Source organism: Saccopteryx leptura, chromosome 13 (genome assembly GCF_036850995.1).
Source record: "Saccopteryx leptura isolate mSacLep1 chromosome 13, mSacLep1_pri_phased_curated, whole genome shotgun sequence".
NCBI lineage: Eukaryota > Metazoa > Chordata > Mammalia > Chiroptera > Emballonuridae > Saccopteryx > Saccopteryx leptura.
In genome coordinates, this window is record NC_089515.1 from 28757434 (window position 1) to 28774563 (window position 17130).

General features: G+C 36.5%; 1 protein-coding gene across 2 annotated transcripts in view; it reads left to right on the forward strand.

Moving 5' to 3' along the window:
• Positions 1-17130, forward strand: part of HPSE2 (heparanase 2 (inactive)) — a 773696-nt gene that overhangs the window by 491577 nt on the left and 264989 nt on the right. The window contains exon 4 of one of the 2 annotated variants that reach the window (XM_066354936.1): positions 3967-4140. The exons of the other annotated variant lie outside the window; for it this stretch is intronic. Coding sequence (XP_066211033.1) covers positions 3967-4140 — 174 coding nt within the window. The remainder of the gene's footprint in view (positions 1-3966; positions 4141-17130) is intronic. 2 annotated transcript variants of the gene reach the window in all.

Sequence of the window (17130 nt, forward strand, 5' to 3'; positions counted from 1 at the left end):
TGAAGAAATTGAAAACATCATTTATTTAATTAGTGGAAGGACTATTTAAGTCAGTTCTCAGTTCAACAGTGAATATCTTGGTGTTAGGACAAATTTTATTTTCCTATACATCCTTTAACTTTATGACAGCTTTCTCAAACTTTTTTTTTTTTTTTTTTTTGTATTTTTCTGAAGCTGGAAATGGGGAGAGACAGACAGACTACCGCATGCGCCCGACCGGGATCCACCCGGCACACCCACCATGGGGCGATGCTCTGCCCACCAGGGGGCGATGCTCTGCCCCTCCGGGGTGTCGCTGTGCCGCGACCAGAGCCACTCTAGCACCTGGGGCAGGGGCCAAGGAGCCATCCCCAGCGCCCGGGCCATCTTTGCTCCAATGGAGCCTCGGCTGCGGGAGGGGAAGAGAGAGACAGAGAGGAAGGAGGGGGGCGTGGAGAAGCAAATGGGCACTTCTCCTGTGTGCCCTGGCTGGGAATCGAACCGGGGTCCCCCGCACGCCAGGCCGACGCTCTACCGCTGAGCCAACCGGCCAGGGCCTCTCAAACTTTTTATACTGGAGAAACACTTCAAATAATAATTCCCAAGTCTCAGGGAATCTCTAGATAAAAATTATATTTAGAGTTTATAGTATTCAGTGTGATAATTTAGTTTTAGATATTATAGTTCAATAATAATTGCCAATGCTATTTTATATTTTTTTTATTTATTTTTAATTTTATTAGAATTTTAACTAACCAATCTATTATTTTGTGGATCTTATCTATTTCTACATTTGAATTTTTTTTCTTTTTTAAATTAAATGTATTGGGATGACACTGGTTAACATAATTATACAGGTTTCAGGTGCCCAGTTCCTCAGTACATCTCTGTACACCATACTGTGTGCTTGCCCCACCCAGTCAAGTCTTTGTCCGTCACTATCTCCTCATAATCTCCTCCATCTCCCCATCAGTGATCTTTTAAAAAGAGTGATTTTTTTGAGGATTTGTTTAGTTTGGCCAAGTTCTTAGCCTGTCCTTTTGTAGGTACCCCCTCTCCACAAAGGATACCAACTTTCATATAGGTCAGTAGCATTGATAAAAGAAACTTCAGTTTTTCCTTTTTAAAATGCATTACTTAATTTTTTTGGATACCTTACCTGAGTAGAGCTAAAAGTCTTATCACAAATTTATATTATACAAATGCTATTGAGGTATAGGTTGTTCCCTCCTATTTAAAGCTAAAAAGTAACTCTTTGAAGCACCTTTCTTGAAAACGAAAATAAGCAATTAACTTCGTTTCTTAGAATTAATCCATTTCTTTCCTTTTTATTAATTTGTAAACTTACAAGGCAAACAAAATATGTTTTTGTTAAGTAACTGATTTAAGCCAAAATGGGATATACTTTTTCTAATGGTAGGCTTATTAGGTTTATTTAAATAAAATTTATGAATTTAATTAATGTTGTTTTTAATATGAAAATAAATTAACAATGGTTAATAGTAAAGTTACTAAAGCTATATGTCAAAGCAATATAAATAATATTATCTAGCCTAAGAAAAAATTTATATAAAACTTTGAAATTATTTTCTTATTGAATGGCATGGTCAACCTCATAGATAATTATAAAACTAATATAAACATGTTGGTTTCATGATGATTTTAGTAGACCTATAAATGAATTTTAATTTTAATTGCCATTTTGAAACTAAAATAGATTTTATTTCTTTAATGTGAAACCAATGCCTTTTGTTGTTATTGCCTAGTTACTTGATTCTGAGTTGAATGTGAGATAAGTTTTTATGGTTTTATTTTCAACTGAAATGAGATAATTTCTGTTTTTGGACTTAATTCTTCTTTAAAAATATTTTCCCATACAAATAAGATGAAAATGGAAGCCCCTCTCTATCCCACTTTAATTTTATTATTTATTGATTTTAGAGAGAGAAGGAGGGAGAGAAAGAGAGAAACATAAATTTGTTGTTCATTCATTAGTTGATTCTTGTATGTGCCCTGACCCAGGATGGAACCCACAATTTGGTATATTGGGACAATGCTCTAACCAACTGAGCTATCAGGCCAGGGCTATATCCCACTTTAAAAACAGACACTGGACTCAATCAAATGACCATGGTCTCACTTTATAGGTCCAAAAGACCTATAATAATTACTAATGAAAAAAAAAAAAAAAGAACAGAAAAAAAAAATGCCCTGGCCGGTTGGCTCAGTGGTAGAGCGTCGGCCTAGCGTGTGGAGGACCCAGGTTCGATTCCTGGCCAGGGCACACAGGAGAAGCACCCATTTGCTTCTCCACCCCTCCGCCGCGCCTTCCTCTCTGTCTCTCTCTTCCCCTCCCGCAGCCGAGGCTCCATTGGAGCAAAGATGGCCTGGGCGCTGGGGATGGCTCTGTGGCCTCTACCTCAGGCGCTAGAGTGGCTCTGGTCACAACATGGCGACACCCAGGATGGGCAGAGCGTCGCCCCATGGTGGGCATGCCGGGTGGATCCCGGTCGGGCGCATGTGGGAGTCTGTCTGACTGTCTCTCCCTGTTTCCAGCTTCAGAAAAATCCACAAAAAAAAAAAAAGAAAGAAATTACTAATGGGACACCTTGGTCACTCTGCATCATCTTCTGTGGAACACACCCTAGAGATGTCTTATGGATTTACCTTTTAGTATTCCAAGAACCCCACTTGAGAAACCCTGCTCTAGGAACTTGAATAATGAATACTAGGAGAATGTGAACACCTGTTCGTAATTATTAACCTAAATTTTTTTCAATCTGAATACCACTTAAAAGTCATGTCCATTCATACCTTGGGAAATGCTGCCTAAAAGACAAATAAGATCTGGATATGTTTAATAGAGGGAAAAGGGCATGCCAAATGAGGAGAATAATTAGAACAAAGGCCAGTGGGATAGGGGATTCTTTAATAAATATAACCAGCTGACACCAACAAAGAGCTCATTGACACCAATAGAAAACTGAAGTTGATGGGGGAGAATTATGGAAGAAAATGGTCTTGAATATCCCGCAGTGGTTGGCAAACTTATTAGTCAACAGAGCCAATTATCAACAGTACAACAATTAAAATTTCTTTTGAGAGCCAATTTTTTTAAACTTAAACTATATAGGTAGGTACATTGTTATTAACATAATTAGGGTACTCCTAAGCTGACCTTTGCTAAACACTCAAGGGGCCAAAGAGCCGCATGTGGCTCGCGAACCATGGTTTGCCAACCAAGGTAAAGGTTTTGACATGTGAGTAAAACTGATACGAGTGATTGGAGGAAGATGAATTGAGCAGAATGGGAAGAATCTAGAAGTAGACATGCAAGTGCAGATATTGTGATCATTTATGCAAATGGAAATGAAAACCAGAATAAAATGGTGGTAGCAGAAATGTAGAATGGGATGGGTATGGAACACATGGTGAATAGCTGATGGTATCTGGGATCAATCTGACAATGAACATATCACTACTAATGTTTATAGTACTTTTACTCTCAGAGATATTGAATGTGGAATTGTGTGATTTGTTTTCTTTGGAGGTGCTGCTAGGCTGACCTATTTTCCAAGACTCACCAGCCAGTCCTTTTCTGGTCTTGTGTTCTGACACTATTCCTATCATTTCATGAAGGACTACAGAGATACCAGTGCCAGACCTTTTTGAGAAAAGCTAGAAATCTAGCTACTTTGTGATATTTTTCCATTTTAAATGTTAGCAATTCAGTTTTTTTGGTTAACAAATAAAACATATTGTGGACTAGACTTGGTTGCCAGTTTGCAACCTCTATCTGCAATTATGTATGCTGCTTTCTAAAATCACCCTGAACCTGCCTCCTGAACCAAAGGTAATGGTAGCTTTCAGATGCCGCCCTGTGAAAACCCTATTAGGAAGCTCATAGAAAGGCTTTCTGTAGCTAACATTTTTCTGTTGTTGGAATGTTGATTTGAAAGTTACAAGCCTTTCTCTGCTTCTTCCCAGCCAGGTCTCTAGACAAACTTTATAACTTTGCTGATTGCTCTGGACTCCACCTGATATTTGCTCTAAATGCACTGCGTCGTAATCCCAATAACTCCTGGAACAGTTCTAGTGCCCTGAGTCTGTTGAAGTACAGTGCCAGCAAAAAGTACAACATTTCTTGGGAACTGGGTAATGGTAAGTAAGGATATTATTTCTCCCAATAGAGAAAATAAAGGATAAAAAGATAAATTGTCTTGCGATATAGTAGATTTAGTAAATTCACACCATTTCCATCTCTAGTGATCTCTAGTTACCTCATTCCAAATATGAGGAAATATCCTATGTAATTTGTAACTGAATTGATGTTGAACCAGATAAAACCTGTCTCTGCACAGCCTGAGCTGCGTTTCCAGTGTGTGTTCTATGGATCACTGGTCCTAAAAGATGATCCTTATAATACTTCAAAAGAGCTTAGTCAAATATATTAGAGGGCACATTAGCATATAAAAATGCTGAGAAGTCCTGCTACCATGAAATTTGTTTAACATTTTTTAACCCATCATTTCTTAAGCCATTTAACTAGGATTGCTTTCATGGGTGGACAATCCATACAGTCGCACAGAGACCCATGCTTGGCTTACTGCTCTCCTGTTACCATCTTGAAATTCTTAATATTTTAATAAGGGGACTCACATTTTTTTTCCACAGGGATCAGTCTAATTTAAGCATGGAAATATGTATGTGTGTATGTGACCTATTATCCTATGGAACAGTAATCCATGGAACACACTTTAGAGAAATATTGCTTAAATTTACAGTATTCTTCCTAATGACATATATGTTTGTATGATATATGTCAGGGGTCGGGAAACTTTTTGGCTGAGAGAGCCATGAATGCCACATATTTTAAAATGTAATTCTGTGAGAGCCATACAACGACCCGTGTACATTACGTATTATCCAATAAAAATTTGGTGTTGTCCCGGAGGACAGCTGTGATTGGCTCAGCCACCCGCAACCATGAACATGAGCGGTAGGAAATGAATGGATTGTAATACATGAGAACACTTTATATTTTTAATGTTATTTTTTTTTATTCAAGATTTGTCTGCGAGCCAGATGCAGCCATCAAAAGAGCCACATCTGGCTCACGAGCCATAGGTTCCCAATCCCTGATATATGTGATATTCTGTAGATTCCATGACTGTCTAATATCATTGAGGCAATTAATATCAGTTTTAGTTGAAATTATGGATAGTATAAGGTTGAAAATATTCTGATTCTCTAAACAAAAGACATCTTGATAAACCTTAGAACAAGACAATTGAGTCTAATAAACCAAGACTTCTCCTAAAGTTACTGTAACAAAATGATGTCAACATTTTTGTCCATGGCCTTGTATATCAGTAGCTAACCTATATTTGTTTGGAGCACACGCATGTACTCATGAACGTGAATTTATTGCACTCTGGAATTGGAAGTCCTCATAATAAGATAAGAAGGAACGAGGGCCTTATAGAAATGTATCTTATTTTTCTATCTGTAGCCTTTAACTGAAATGTAGTTCCCTTACCCTTCCTTTCTCTCTTCTTCCCCCGGAGTTGGGGAAATTTGAGGAGATAGAAACGAGACAGAGAGCAACTGAGCTGAACCAAAGATGCTTTTGCTGTAGGGGAATGGACTGGGGTAATGTGAGGCTTTTCATCTTCCCATCCTGTCTGGGTATTGTACATTCCATGACAGAAGCAAGAATGCTGTGATCAGCTTAGAACTAGGAAAATTATTACATAGTAGGTAAAGTCCTTTCCTGACCTCTCCCCTTCCCATCTTCTATTTTATACTCCTTCACATTCTTTAGTATCTTATGTTGTCTATTCATGACTACCCACTTCACCTTAACCTGCTGTAACATCAGACTCCACACAGCTTAGCTTTCTTCCCCAGATCAAAATATTCTTCAAACAGTGCATTTCCCAAACAGGGCATCAGAACTGTTCTGAAGGACCAATTATGTATAATGCTTAAAATGGGTAAGAATAAGACAACAAGGACTGATAGGGCCTCTGGTGAACTGGCGAATACATGTTCTGCTTAGAGGCTTTATTTGCCTTCTTTTTAAAATATTTTGCTACCTAAATAAAATTGGTTTGTAAAAAATCTCAGCTAGCTGTGGATAAACCCAAAGCAGTTAAACTTTCTTATAAGTGATTGATGGGCAAATTATTTCGTTGTTTTTGGCATCTATGAATGTGGGAGCTTGCTAAACTAAATAAGTATTTTTCTTTTCTTTATATTTTTCTGAAGTGAGAAGCAGGGAGGCAGAAAGGCAGACTCCCGCATGTACCCGACCAAGATCCACCCGGCATGCCTGCCAGGGGGCAATGCTCTGCCCATGTGGGCCATTGTTCCATTGCAACCAGAGCCATTCTAGCACCTGAGGAGGAGGCCATGGAGCCATCCTCAGCACCTGGGCCAACTTTTGCTCCAATGGAGCCTTCATTGTGGGAAGGGAAGAAAGAGATAGAAAGGAGAGGGGGAAGGGTAAAGAAGCAGATGGGTGCTTCTCCTGTGTGCCCTGGCTGGGAATCAAACCCGGGACTTTCACATGCTGGGCCGATGCTCTAACACTGAGCCAACCGGCCAGGGCCCTAAACTAAATAAATTTTAACTGGGATAACAGCAGTGATTTGGTAGTGGGGGTGGGTAGGGAAGGAGAGTACATGCATCTTTCTATATATACCCACCTATTCCAGACAACCGAATCTTTCTTTCTACTTCTTACTCCACCTTCTTACTCCAAATTATGCTAAATAGTTTGGAGATGGAACTAATTACATTTTTAAAATGCTATTTAGTTGCTGTAGCCATACAATTTTTTATTTTCATTATCATCTTTTTAAATGTCTCTTAACTATTGTGTTGTCCATTCAGGCCCTTTCCCCTCAAAAATTATCTGCACGGTCATCCTCCTGGCCTAGACTTGTCTTTCCAAACTTTTATCTATTTTCTTCTTTGTAACCTTATCTTTTGGGACAGAGGTAATAGTTTAATCATTCTGCCCAGATTTAGGGAGGAACAACAGAACTGGTCAGTCCTCTTATCTCTCATCCTTCCATATATCCACACCCTGTTGACAAATATTTTATCTTTAAAGCAAATCTAGCACTGGAAAAACCAAAGTAGACATTTCTTTGGTTGTTTCTCTGAAGGTAGCTAAACTTCAAGTGACTGACTTAATTTTTTTCACTTCTTTGAAATTAGTGAATATTGTGCACTATAGACAACAAAAGCAAGATATACACAATATTAAGAGATGAAAATTACAAAGTTTAGGATGTCAAAACCTGTCAAAGGAGGACCTTCTTGATACAGATTTTTGTCTATATTCTGTCGATATAAAATGTTTCCTTAAATGTCATAAATTGTAAACTCTGTATTTGCTTAATGCTAGGTGATGATTATAATTATTTGCACTTCTGTTAATCATTAGCAAATCTAAAGTAAAAAAGAACTGTGGAAATTTTGAAGCTGGTAATCAAACCCTGGATGTGTAGAATACATTCTGCTCTAAGGACATGATGTTTGTTGTTTACAGTGTTATTCTTAACACAAGTCTTCTGAAAATAATGCAGCATTTCTAACTGAACTCTACATTATGAATTGCTCTTCAAATTAAGTGCAGTCCCTAAATAGATCTGCCTACTTCTGTGAACAAAAGCTACTATAATTACTTAATTAGTATCATATATTCACCCTACACCTAACCTACACACTTACCAATTTCTCTTATGATTTTAGTTACATGAGTTAGTTCCCTGGAATCTGATATCTACCGAACAATTTCATAAAACCAAATTTCTGCCCTTGTAAAATTTAGCTCCTTAGAGATGATGCTTCTGTCAGCCCAGCTTTATTTAGTCATTCATTCACTCAATAGTTATTAAGCTTTCAGTCTGTGATTGTGTGGATTATTGTATTATGTACTTATATATAGCCATTTATACATTTCAATTGTATATATTTGTGTGTGTAGCCTTGAGAAGACCAAATATAGGGTTGAGCCATTGTTTTCAAACACATTGCGAATTGTTTATGAGGGTAGGTAATAGCCCACAGCTTTAGAGAACTGTATTTTTATAGGATAAAGTTTGATGGTTAGTGAATGAGAGGAGGATAGAAGAGGAGAAAAGAAGAAGATGAAAAATCATATGTAGTTTTTTAAAAACCTGCTTACTTTTCTCCTTTCCTTCCCCCTGTATGCTCCTGATCTTAATCACCTTCATCTCCTCAATTCTTTCTCTGCATACAGCCAACCATATACATATCTCCATGCTATTTACTCATTCTTGCAATGAATATGTATGTACTTCTGAACACCTTATATGCAAAATATGCCAAGTGCTCAAGCGGGAGTTGGAGGACATCCTTAAAGTCCTTTTTTTCCCACTACCGTATTTCTTGGTAGAAAATACTGGATGGAGAGTAATTAACAAAACAAAGAATTCCTAGTCTGTTGGAGCTTGTTATCTAAAGGTAAAGGCAGGATAAAGTTAAAACTGTTTAATCGCTGGACCCTCATATATTATTGGAAGGAGACTATAATTTGAAAGGATTATAGAATAAATCAGAGAAATAGATAATATAATAATAAATAATATAAGATAAAAATATAAATAATGCACAAAGTTGTGATAAATTTATAGCTTACTTAATTCTATTCTTTGATTATTGATGGAACGTAGTGATGTCTAAATTATATCAGTTCTTTATTTGAGTTTGTTGTCAGTGTGGAGAACCATTTCTCTCATGAACATGGTTTAGTGTTCTAGTTTACCGAGCTTACCTGGTCAGTGTTAGATTTAGATAGTGGAAAAAGCACTTGTGGGGTAGCTGTTAAATGTGTAGATATTGGATGAGTCATTGATACCACCAAAGTCATTTATTTTATTGTTGTCACTGGTATGACCCACCGTTGAGGTGCAACTGACTCTTTAAGAAACAGAACAAATAATTATAACCTTTTACTCATTTTTTTAAACATTCACCTTTGTTTGCTTAGAACAGGATACTAAAAGAAAACCATCTAACTCTTTCTCTTGCCTGATCTTCTTAAATACTTTAAGTCCCTTCTGTAACTTGTAAAAGCTAAGGTGGAATCTGTTGTTCTGACTCATTTCATTGACACACCAGTGACTTCTCTGTCCATATTAGGTTGACAAAGCTAGAAAATCTGTTTTGGTTGTTTTTTTGACAATGGGTACTGGGCATGCACCAGCAGTGACTGTTCACAGCCTATGAGGCAAACTCCATATCCCATTTAAGAGACTGTGAGCCATGATTTCAACTACATAAAGTTCTGGTAAAGGTAGAGTTATAGAGAGTGAGCAGATCAGTGGTTTCCAGGAGTTCAGGGGAATGGAGGGAAGGATGACTAGGTGGAGTACAAGATTTTGGAGGGTGAATTTATTCTGCATCAGACTGTAATGATGGATATATGACATTATGTACTTACCAAATCCCATGCAACCTTAGAATATAAAGAACAAATCTTAATGTAAACCATATACTTGAGTTATAATAACATATTATTATTGGTTCATAAATTGTAACAAATGTGCCACCCTAGGACAAGATGTTAATAATGGGGGAAATTGAGTGTGTGGATGGGGAGGATGGGGTATATAGGGTCTGTCTGTACTACTTATGCAATTTTCTATAAACTGAAAATTGCTCTAAAAGATAAAAATTAAGTCTATTAGTTACAAAATGAAAAAGAATATGAAGCCACAGTATAAACCTACCTCTTGGAACTATGAATTTTATTTTATGTGTTGTTTCACTTCATACTAAGGACAACATAAGAATCAATTAAAAGAATACTTTTGGGCAAAGGATTTCCAAAGAAGAAATATAAATGGTTATTAAACACATGAAAAGATGCTCAACATCATTAGCTATCAAGGGAAAACAAATTAAAACCACAATGAAATAGTACTTCACACCCACTAGAATGGCCATAATAATAAAAAAGGAAAATAACAACTTTGACAAAGAGGTGGAAAAATTGGACTCACACACTGCTAGTGGGAATATAAAATGGTTAGCTGCTTTGGAAAATAATTTGGCAGTTCTTCAAAAAGTTAAACATAGAATTACATATGACCTAGCAATTCCACTCCTAGTTTATACCTATAAGAAATAAAAACCAATGTCCAGCCCTGGCCAGTTGGCTCAGTGGTAGAGCATCGGCCTGGCGTGCAGAAGTCCCGGGTTCGATTACCAGCCAGGGCACACAGGAGAAGCACCCATCTGCTTCTCCACCCCTCCCCCTCTCCTTCCTCTCTGTCTCTCTCTTCCCCTCCCGCAGCCGAGGCTCCATTGGAGCAAAGATGGCCCTGGCGCTGGGGATGGCTCCTTGGCCTCTGCCCCAGGCTCTAGAATGGCTCTGGTCGCAGCAAAGCGACGCCCCGGAGGGGCAGAGCATCGCCCCCTGGTGGGCAAAGCGTCGCCCCCTGGTGGGCGTGCCAGGTAGATCCCGGTCGGGCGCATGCAGGAGTCTGTCTGACTGTCTCTCCCCGTTTCTAGCTTCGGAAAAATACAAAAACAAAAAACAAACAAACAAAAAAAACTAATGTCCACACAAAAACTTGTACATGGCCCTGGCCAGATGGCTCAGTGGATAGAGCATTGTCCTGGCATATGGATGTCCGAGTTTGATTCCTGGTCAGAGCATGCACGAGATGCAACCATCTGCTTCTCTTCCCTTCTCTCTCTTCCTTCTCTCCTTCTTCCCCTCTTACAGCCAGTGGCTTGATTGGTTTGAGCGTGGGCCCTGGGCGCTCAAGATACCTCAGTTTGTCTGAGCGTGTCAGCCTCAGATGATAAAAATAGGTCTGTTGATTTGAGCATGGACCCCAGATGGAGGTTTCTGGGTGGATCCTGGTCAGGGTGCATGTGGCAGTCTGTATCTCTATCTCTACTTCTCTCATTTAAAAAAAGAAAAAGAAAGAAAAATTTGTACACAAATATTCATAGTAGCATTATTCACAATAGCCGACAACAGAAACAACACAATGTCTATCAACTGAATGAATAGATAAATAAAATGCATTGCACCCATACAATGGAATATTATTTGGCCATAACTAGTAATGGAGTTTTGATATATGCTACAACATTGATGAGCCTTGAAAAGGTTATGCTAAATGAAAGAACCCAGTTGCAAAAAACCACATTGTGTGATTCTTTTTATATGAAATGTCCAGAATGGGCAAGTCTAAATAGACAGAAAGTAAATTAATGGTTATCTATCCATAGGGGTGATTTTGAGGAAGAGCAGTAACTGAAGGATGATAATCCTTTTGGGTTGATGAAAATGTTCCAGAATTTGTTGTGATGATGGTTGCACAACTCTGAATAACTTAAAACCATTGAACTATACACATTAACTTGGTGAATTCTATAGTATGTCAACTATATCTTAAAACTGCTGTTATCAGAGAATGAGAGAGAGAGAGAGAGAGAGAGAAAGAGAGAGAATATGTTGTGAGAATCTTTTTTTATTTTATTTTAAAGGCAATGCATATTTCCTGCCACTGGTTGGTGATGAAAGACCTAGATTTACTTCCTTAGAGGTTTACATTTGTAATTAGTAACAATATTGTCATCCTATATTTGCATGTTATTTAGTTTACATAGCACTTCCTAATACTCTTCTATTTGGACCTCAAAATGCTAAATAAGTAAATATTGTGCAGGTGTGGAAACATCGATAAAAATCAAGCAAATTTCTAAAGGCAACAGTAAGTGCTAAATCTATGTTAGGAACTTGAGACTTCTAACTGAAAGGGAGGTACTTTTTCTACTACCCTTTGCTTTTTTTTAAAAGTGATATTAAAACTTCTTGGCTTTCTTCACTTTATTCAACTTTTATTCAACAAATACTTAACTCCCTAGTGTATACCAATATATACTATTTTTGTTTCAAGAGATAAACCAGTAAATAATAAATATTCCTTCCTACATCTTAATAAAAGAGACAGATAATGAATAAGATTTAAAAAGTTTATCATTATCGTCTCTCACATTTTTCACCTTTAGTAATTAAAATTGAAATAATCGACTTGACCTTATTCTTTTCTAACAATGAATATACCCCTCCCTCTCTCCCTTCCCTAGTCCTCCATTTCACCCTCCTTTTCTTCCTACTCATTTTACAATTCAGTGATTCTAAGTAAATCCACAGACTTGTACAGCCATCTTCACAGCCCAATTTAAAACATTTTCATCACTCCAAAGAGACCCCTCATGCCAGTTTTCATTTCCAGTCCCAGGAAACCCTGAACTGCTTTCTGTCTTTATAGATGTATTTGTTTTTTGACATTTCATAAAACCAGAAATATACAATATGGCTTCTTTGCATCTGACTTCTTTCATTTAGTGTGTTTTCAGGTTTATCCATGTTATAGAATGTAAAAATAGTTTTTCTTTTTCATTGCTGAAGAGTTTTCCAACATATGAATATAATACATATCATATTTTGCTTATCCATTCACCAGATGATGGACACTTGGATTGTTTCTACTTTTAAACTATGATAGATAATGCTGCTATAAACATTCACATACAAGTCTTTGTATGGATATATTGTATGTTTTTATATCTTTTGGGAAGATAACCTTGAAGGAGATTGGAGTTACTAGTTTTTATGGTAAATTTATGTTGTTGTTGTTTTTTTACAAACTGCCAAACTACTTTCTAAAGTAGCTGTATCATCTTGCTTTTTCATCAGAGATGTATGAGTCCCAGTTTTTCTATATCTTTGGAAACACTTTACATTTTTCTTTTTTTAATGTATTTTTTATTTAAGTATAGTTGGTATACAATCATATATTTGTTATACTGCTCACAAAAATTAGGGGATATTTTATTGCTTCATATTCATTTTGAAATATTCCCTAATTTTTGTGAGCAGTATAGTTTCAGGCATATAACATGGTGTTTTGACATTTTTATACCTTACAATGTGATCACCCCACTAATTCTAGTAATCATCTGTCACCATGTAAACTTATCACAATATTATTGACTATATTCCCCTTCCCCTTACCACCCATCCCATCACTCTCTTCTTCTGATAACCATCCCTTTGCTCTGTTTCTATGAGTCTGTATTTGTTTAGTCTGTTTTGTTTGTTTATTTTGTTTTGTTTTTAAATAGTCATTCTAGTGAATTTGAAGTAATATCATTTTATTATTATTATTATTATTTTGTATTTTTCTTAAGTGAGAAGCATGGAGGCAGAGAAACAGACTCCCGCATGCACCCAATCAGGATCCACCCAGCAAGCCCACTAGGGGCTGACGTTCTGCCCATCTGTAGCTGTTGCTCTGTTGCAACTGGAGCCATTTTAGTCATTTAGCCATAGTGCCAACCTCAGCACCAGGGCCAACTTGCTCCAATGGAGCCTTGGCTGTGGGAGAGGAAGAGAAAGATAGAGAGAAGGGAGAGGGGGGAAAGATGAAGAAATAGATGGTCAGTTCTCCTGTGTGCCCTGACAGGAAATCAAACCCAGGACATATACATACTGAGCTGATGATGCTCTACCACTGAGCCAACTGACCAGGGCCTGAAGTAATATCTTAATATGCTTTCATTGGCACTTCCCTAAAAACAAATGATGTTGAGCATCTTTTAGTGTACTTATCAGCCATTCTTGCATCTTCTTTGGTGAAATGTGTACTCAAATTTTTTGCCCTTTTAATTGGTTTATTTTATTGAGTTGTTAAAGTTTTAAATATATTCTGGATAAAAATTCTTTATCAAATATATGATTTGCAAATATTTTCTCCCAGTTTATAACTTGTCTTTTTATTTTCTTTGTGGCATCTTTTGAAATATAGACATTTTGAACTGTGTGTGTGTGTGTGTGTGTGTGTGTGTGTGTGTGTGTGTGTGAGAGAGAGAGAGAGAGAGAGAGAGAGAGAGCAAGACAGAGAGAAAGAGAGAGAGAGACAGAGAGAAGGACAGACAGGGACAGACAGCCAGGAAGGGAGAGAGATGAGAAGCATCATCAATTCTTTGTCGCACCACCTTTGTTGTTCATTGATTGCTTTCTCATACGAGTCTTGACGTGGAGGGGGGGCAGCAAAGCGAATAACCCCTTGCTCAAGCCAGCAACCTTGGGCTCAAGCCACTGACCTTTGCACTCAAGCCAGCTACATTTGGGCTCAAGACAGCAACAATGGGGTCATGTCTGTGATCCCACATTCATGCCAGTGAGCCAGTGCTCAAGCCGGATGAGCTCACACTCAAGCCAGCGGCCTCGGGGTTTCAAACCTGGGTCCTCTTGTCCCAGTTTGACGCTATATCCACTGCACCACTATGTAGTCAGGCCAGAAGTTTTGAACTTTAATAAAGTTTAATTTATCAATTTTTAATTTTATGAACCTTGCTTTTTGGTATTTTGATTTTGCCTAACCGAAGATCACGATTTGCTTTTTCTATATTTTCTTCTAAAGTTTTTATAGCTTTTGCTCTTACATTTGGGCATAAGATTCCTTATGAGTTAATTTTTTATTGTGGTATGAAGTAAGAGTTTAAATTTATCTTTTTGTATGTGAATCTCAACTTGTTTCAGCACTGTTTCTTGAATGCTCTTGACAAGTTTGTCAAAAATCAATTGGCTATAAAAGAGCTTATTTTTGGACTCTTAATTCTTTTCCACTGATCTGTATGTCTAGTTTTGTACTAGGACTATGTTATCTTGATTACAACAACTTTATAATGAATTTTGAAACTGGGAAGTGTAAGTCCTCCAACTTTGCTCTTATTTTTCAAAATTGTTTTGGCTAGTTGTTTGCATTTTTATATCAATTTTAGGATCAATTTGTAATTTCTTCAATTTTAATAGAAATAGTGTAGAATCTAGATTAGTTTGGAGAGAATTGCTACCTTAGAAATATTGAGTCTTCCTATACATGAGCATAATCTCCCCACTTATTTAATTTTTAATTTTTCCCAACAATGTTTTATAGTTCTCAGTGTATAAAATTTAGTCTTCTGTTAAGTTTATTCTTAAGTATTTTATTTTTTTGATGCAATTGACAATGAAATTATTTTTAATTTCATATTTGTATCATGTATTGTTAGTGTTCAGAGATAGAATTGATTTTTTGTATTGACCTTTTATTGCCAAGCCTTGCTAATCTTGTTTTATAGCTCTAATATTTCCCCCCATATTTGTGAATTATTTAGAATTTTCTGTATAAAAGATGTGTTGTCTCAGAATAAAGACAATTTTACTTCTTTCTTTTCAGTTTAGATGCTTTTTATTTTATTTTTTCCTTGCCTGATTGCACTGGTTAGTACCTCTAATACAAATGTTGACTATAAGTGGCAAGAACACACATTCATGCCTTGTTCTGAAGCTTAGGGAGGAAACAGTCAATATTGCACCATTAAGTATGATGTTTTACCATTAAGCATTCAGTATGTGTCACCATTAAGTATGTAGATTTTTCTTAGGTATTGTTTATAAGATTAAGGAGTTTCTCTTCTATTCATAGTTTGTGAGAGTACTTATCAGAAATAGGTGTTGGATGTTGCCAAATGCTTTTTTTTTGCATATATTGAAAATGATAATGTGTTTTTGGTTTTCTATTCTATTAATATAATATTTTATATTAGTTGGCTTTTCATATTGAGTCAACCTTTTATTCCTAGTATAAATCTCACTTGGTCATGGTTTATAATACTTTTTAATATCTTGCTGGATTCAGTTTGTTAATATTTTATTAGGAATTTTTATTCTGTTTATGAGGAACATTAATTTATAGGTTTTTTTTCCTATGATATCTTTTTCTAGCTTTGGCATCAGGGGAATGTTAGCCTCATAAAGTAAACTGGCAAGTGTTCCTTCTTCTTCCATTTTTTGATAAGAGTTTGTGAAGGATTGGTATTATTATTTTTTAAATAGTTTATATAAATCACCAATGACTTCATCTGGGTCTGTGCATTCTTTGTGGAATATTCTTAATGGCTAATTCAATTTTTTTTTTCTGTTATAGGTCTATTTAGATTTTCTATTTCTTTTTAAGTCAGTTTTAGTAATTTGTCTTTTTTGAAAGTTTTTCAATTAATCTAAATTGTGTTAATTATTGGCATAAAGTTGTTCACAGTCATTCCATATCCCTTTTATTAAGGTGAGGTCCTTAGTAGTGTTCTCCTTTTCATTCCTAATTTTGTTAATCTTTGACTTCTCTCTTTTTTTCTTGGTCAGTCTAGCTAAAGGTATTTCAATTTTGTTGATCTTTTCAATAAAAAAACTTTTGCTTTTATTGAATTTCTCTATTTTTTATTATTGATTTCCACTCTCGTTTTTATTATTTCACTCCTTTTCCTTGCTTTGTGTTTAGTTTTCTTTTTCTCATTTCATAAGATAGAAACATTTTATTGATTTGTGATCTTCCTTCTTTTCTAATACAGGAGTCTAAGGCTATAAATTTCTGTAATTGTTGCTTTTTTCCCTGAACAACAGAAATTTATTTTCTCACTGTTCTGGAAGCTAGAAGCCCAGGATCAAGGTATCAACAGATCTGGTTTCTCCTGAGGCCTCTCTCCTTGGTTTGTACATGACCATCTTCTCACTATGTCCTCCCATGTCCTTCCTTGTGTGTGCAACCCTAGTATCTCTATGTGTGTCCACATTTTCTTCATTTTTATGAGTTTTTTGAAGGAGTTTTAGGTTCACAGCAAAATTGAAAGGATGCTACAGAGATTTCTCATATATTTCCTGCTCCCATACAGGCATAACCTCCACCACTATCAACATCCCTCTCCAGAGTGGTACATTCGTTACAACTGATGAACCTAAATTAATACATAATAATCACTCCAAATCCATAGTACATTTTGGTTCACTTTTCAAGAGCACATACTATGGGTTTGGACAAATGTGTAATGACATGTATTCATCATTATGACATCATATAGAGTATTTTCACAGCCTTGTGCTCCACCTATTGACATCCCCCCACTCCTTCTCTCCCTGACCCTGAAAACCACTGATCTTTTCACTATCTCTATATTTTTGCCTTTTTCATAATGTCATATAATTAGAATCATATAGGATGTGGCCTTTTCATGGCTTGATAGCTCATTCTTTTTAGTGCTGAATAATTTCCA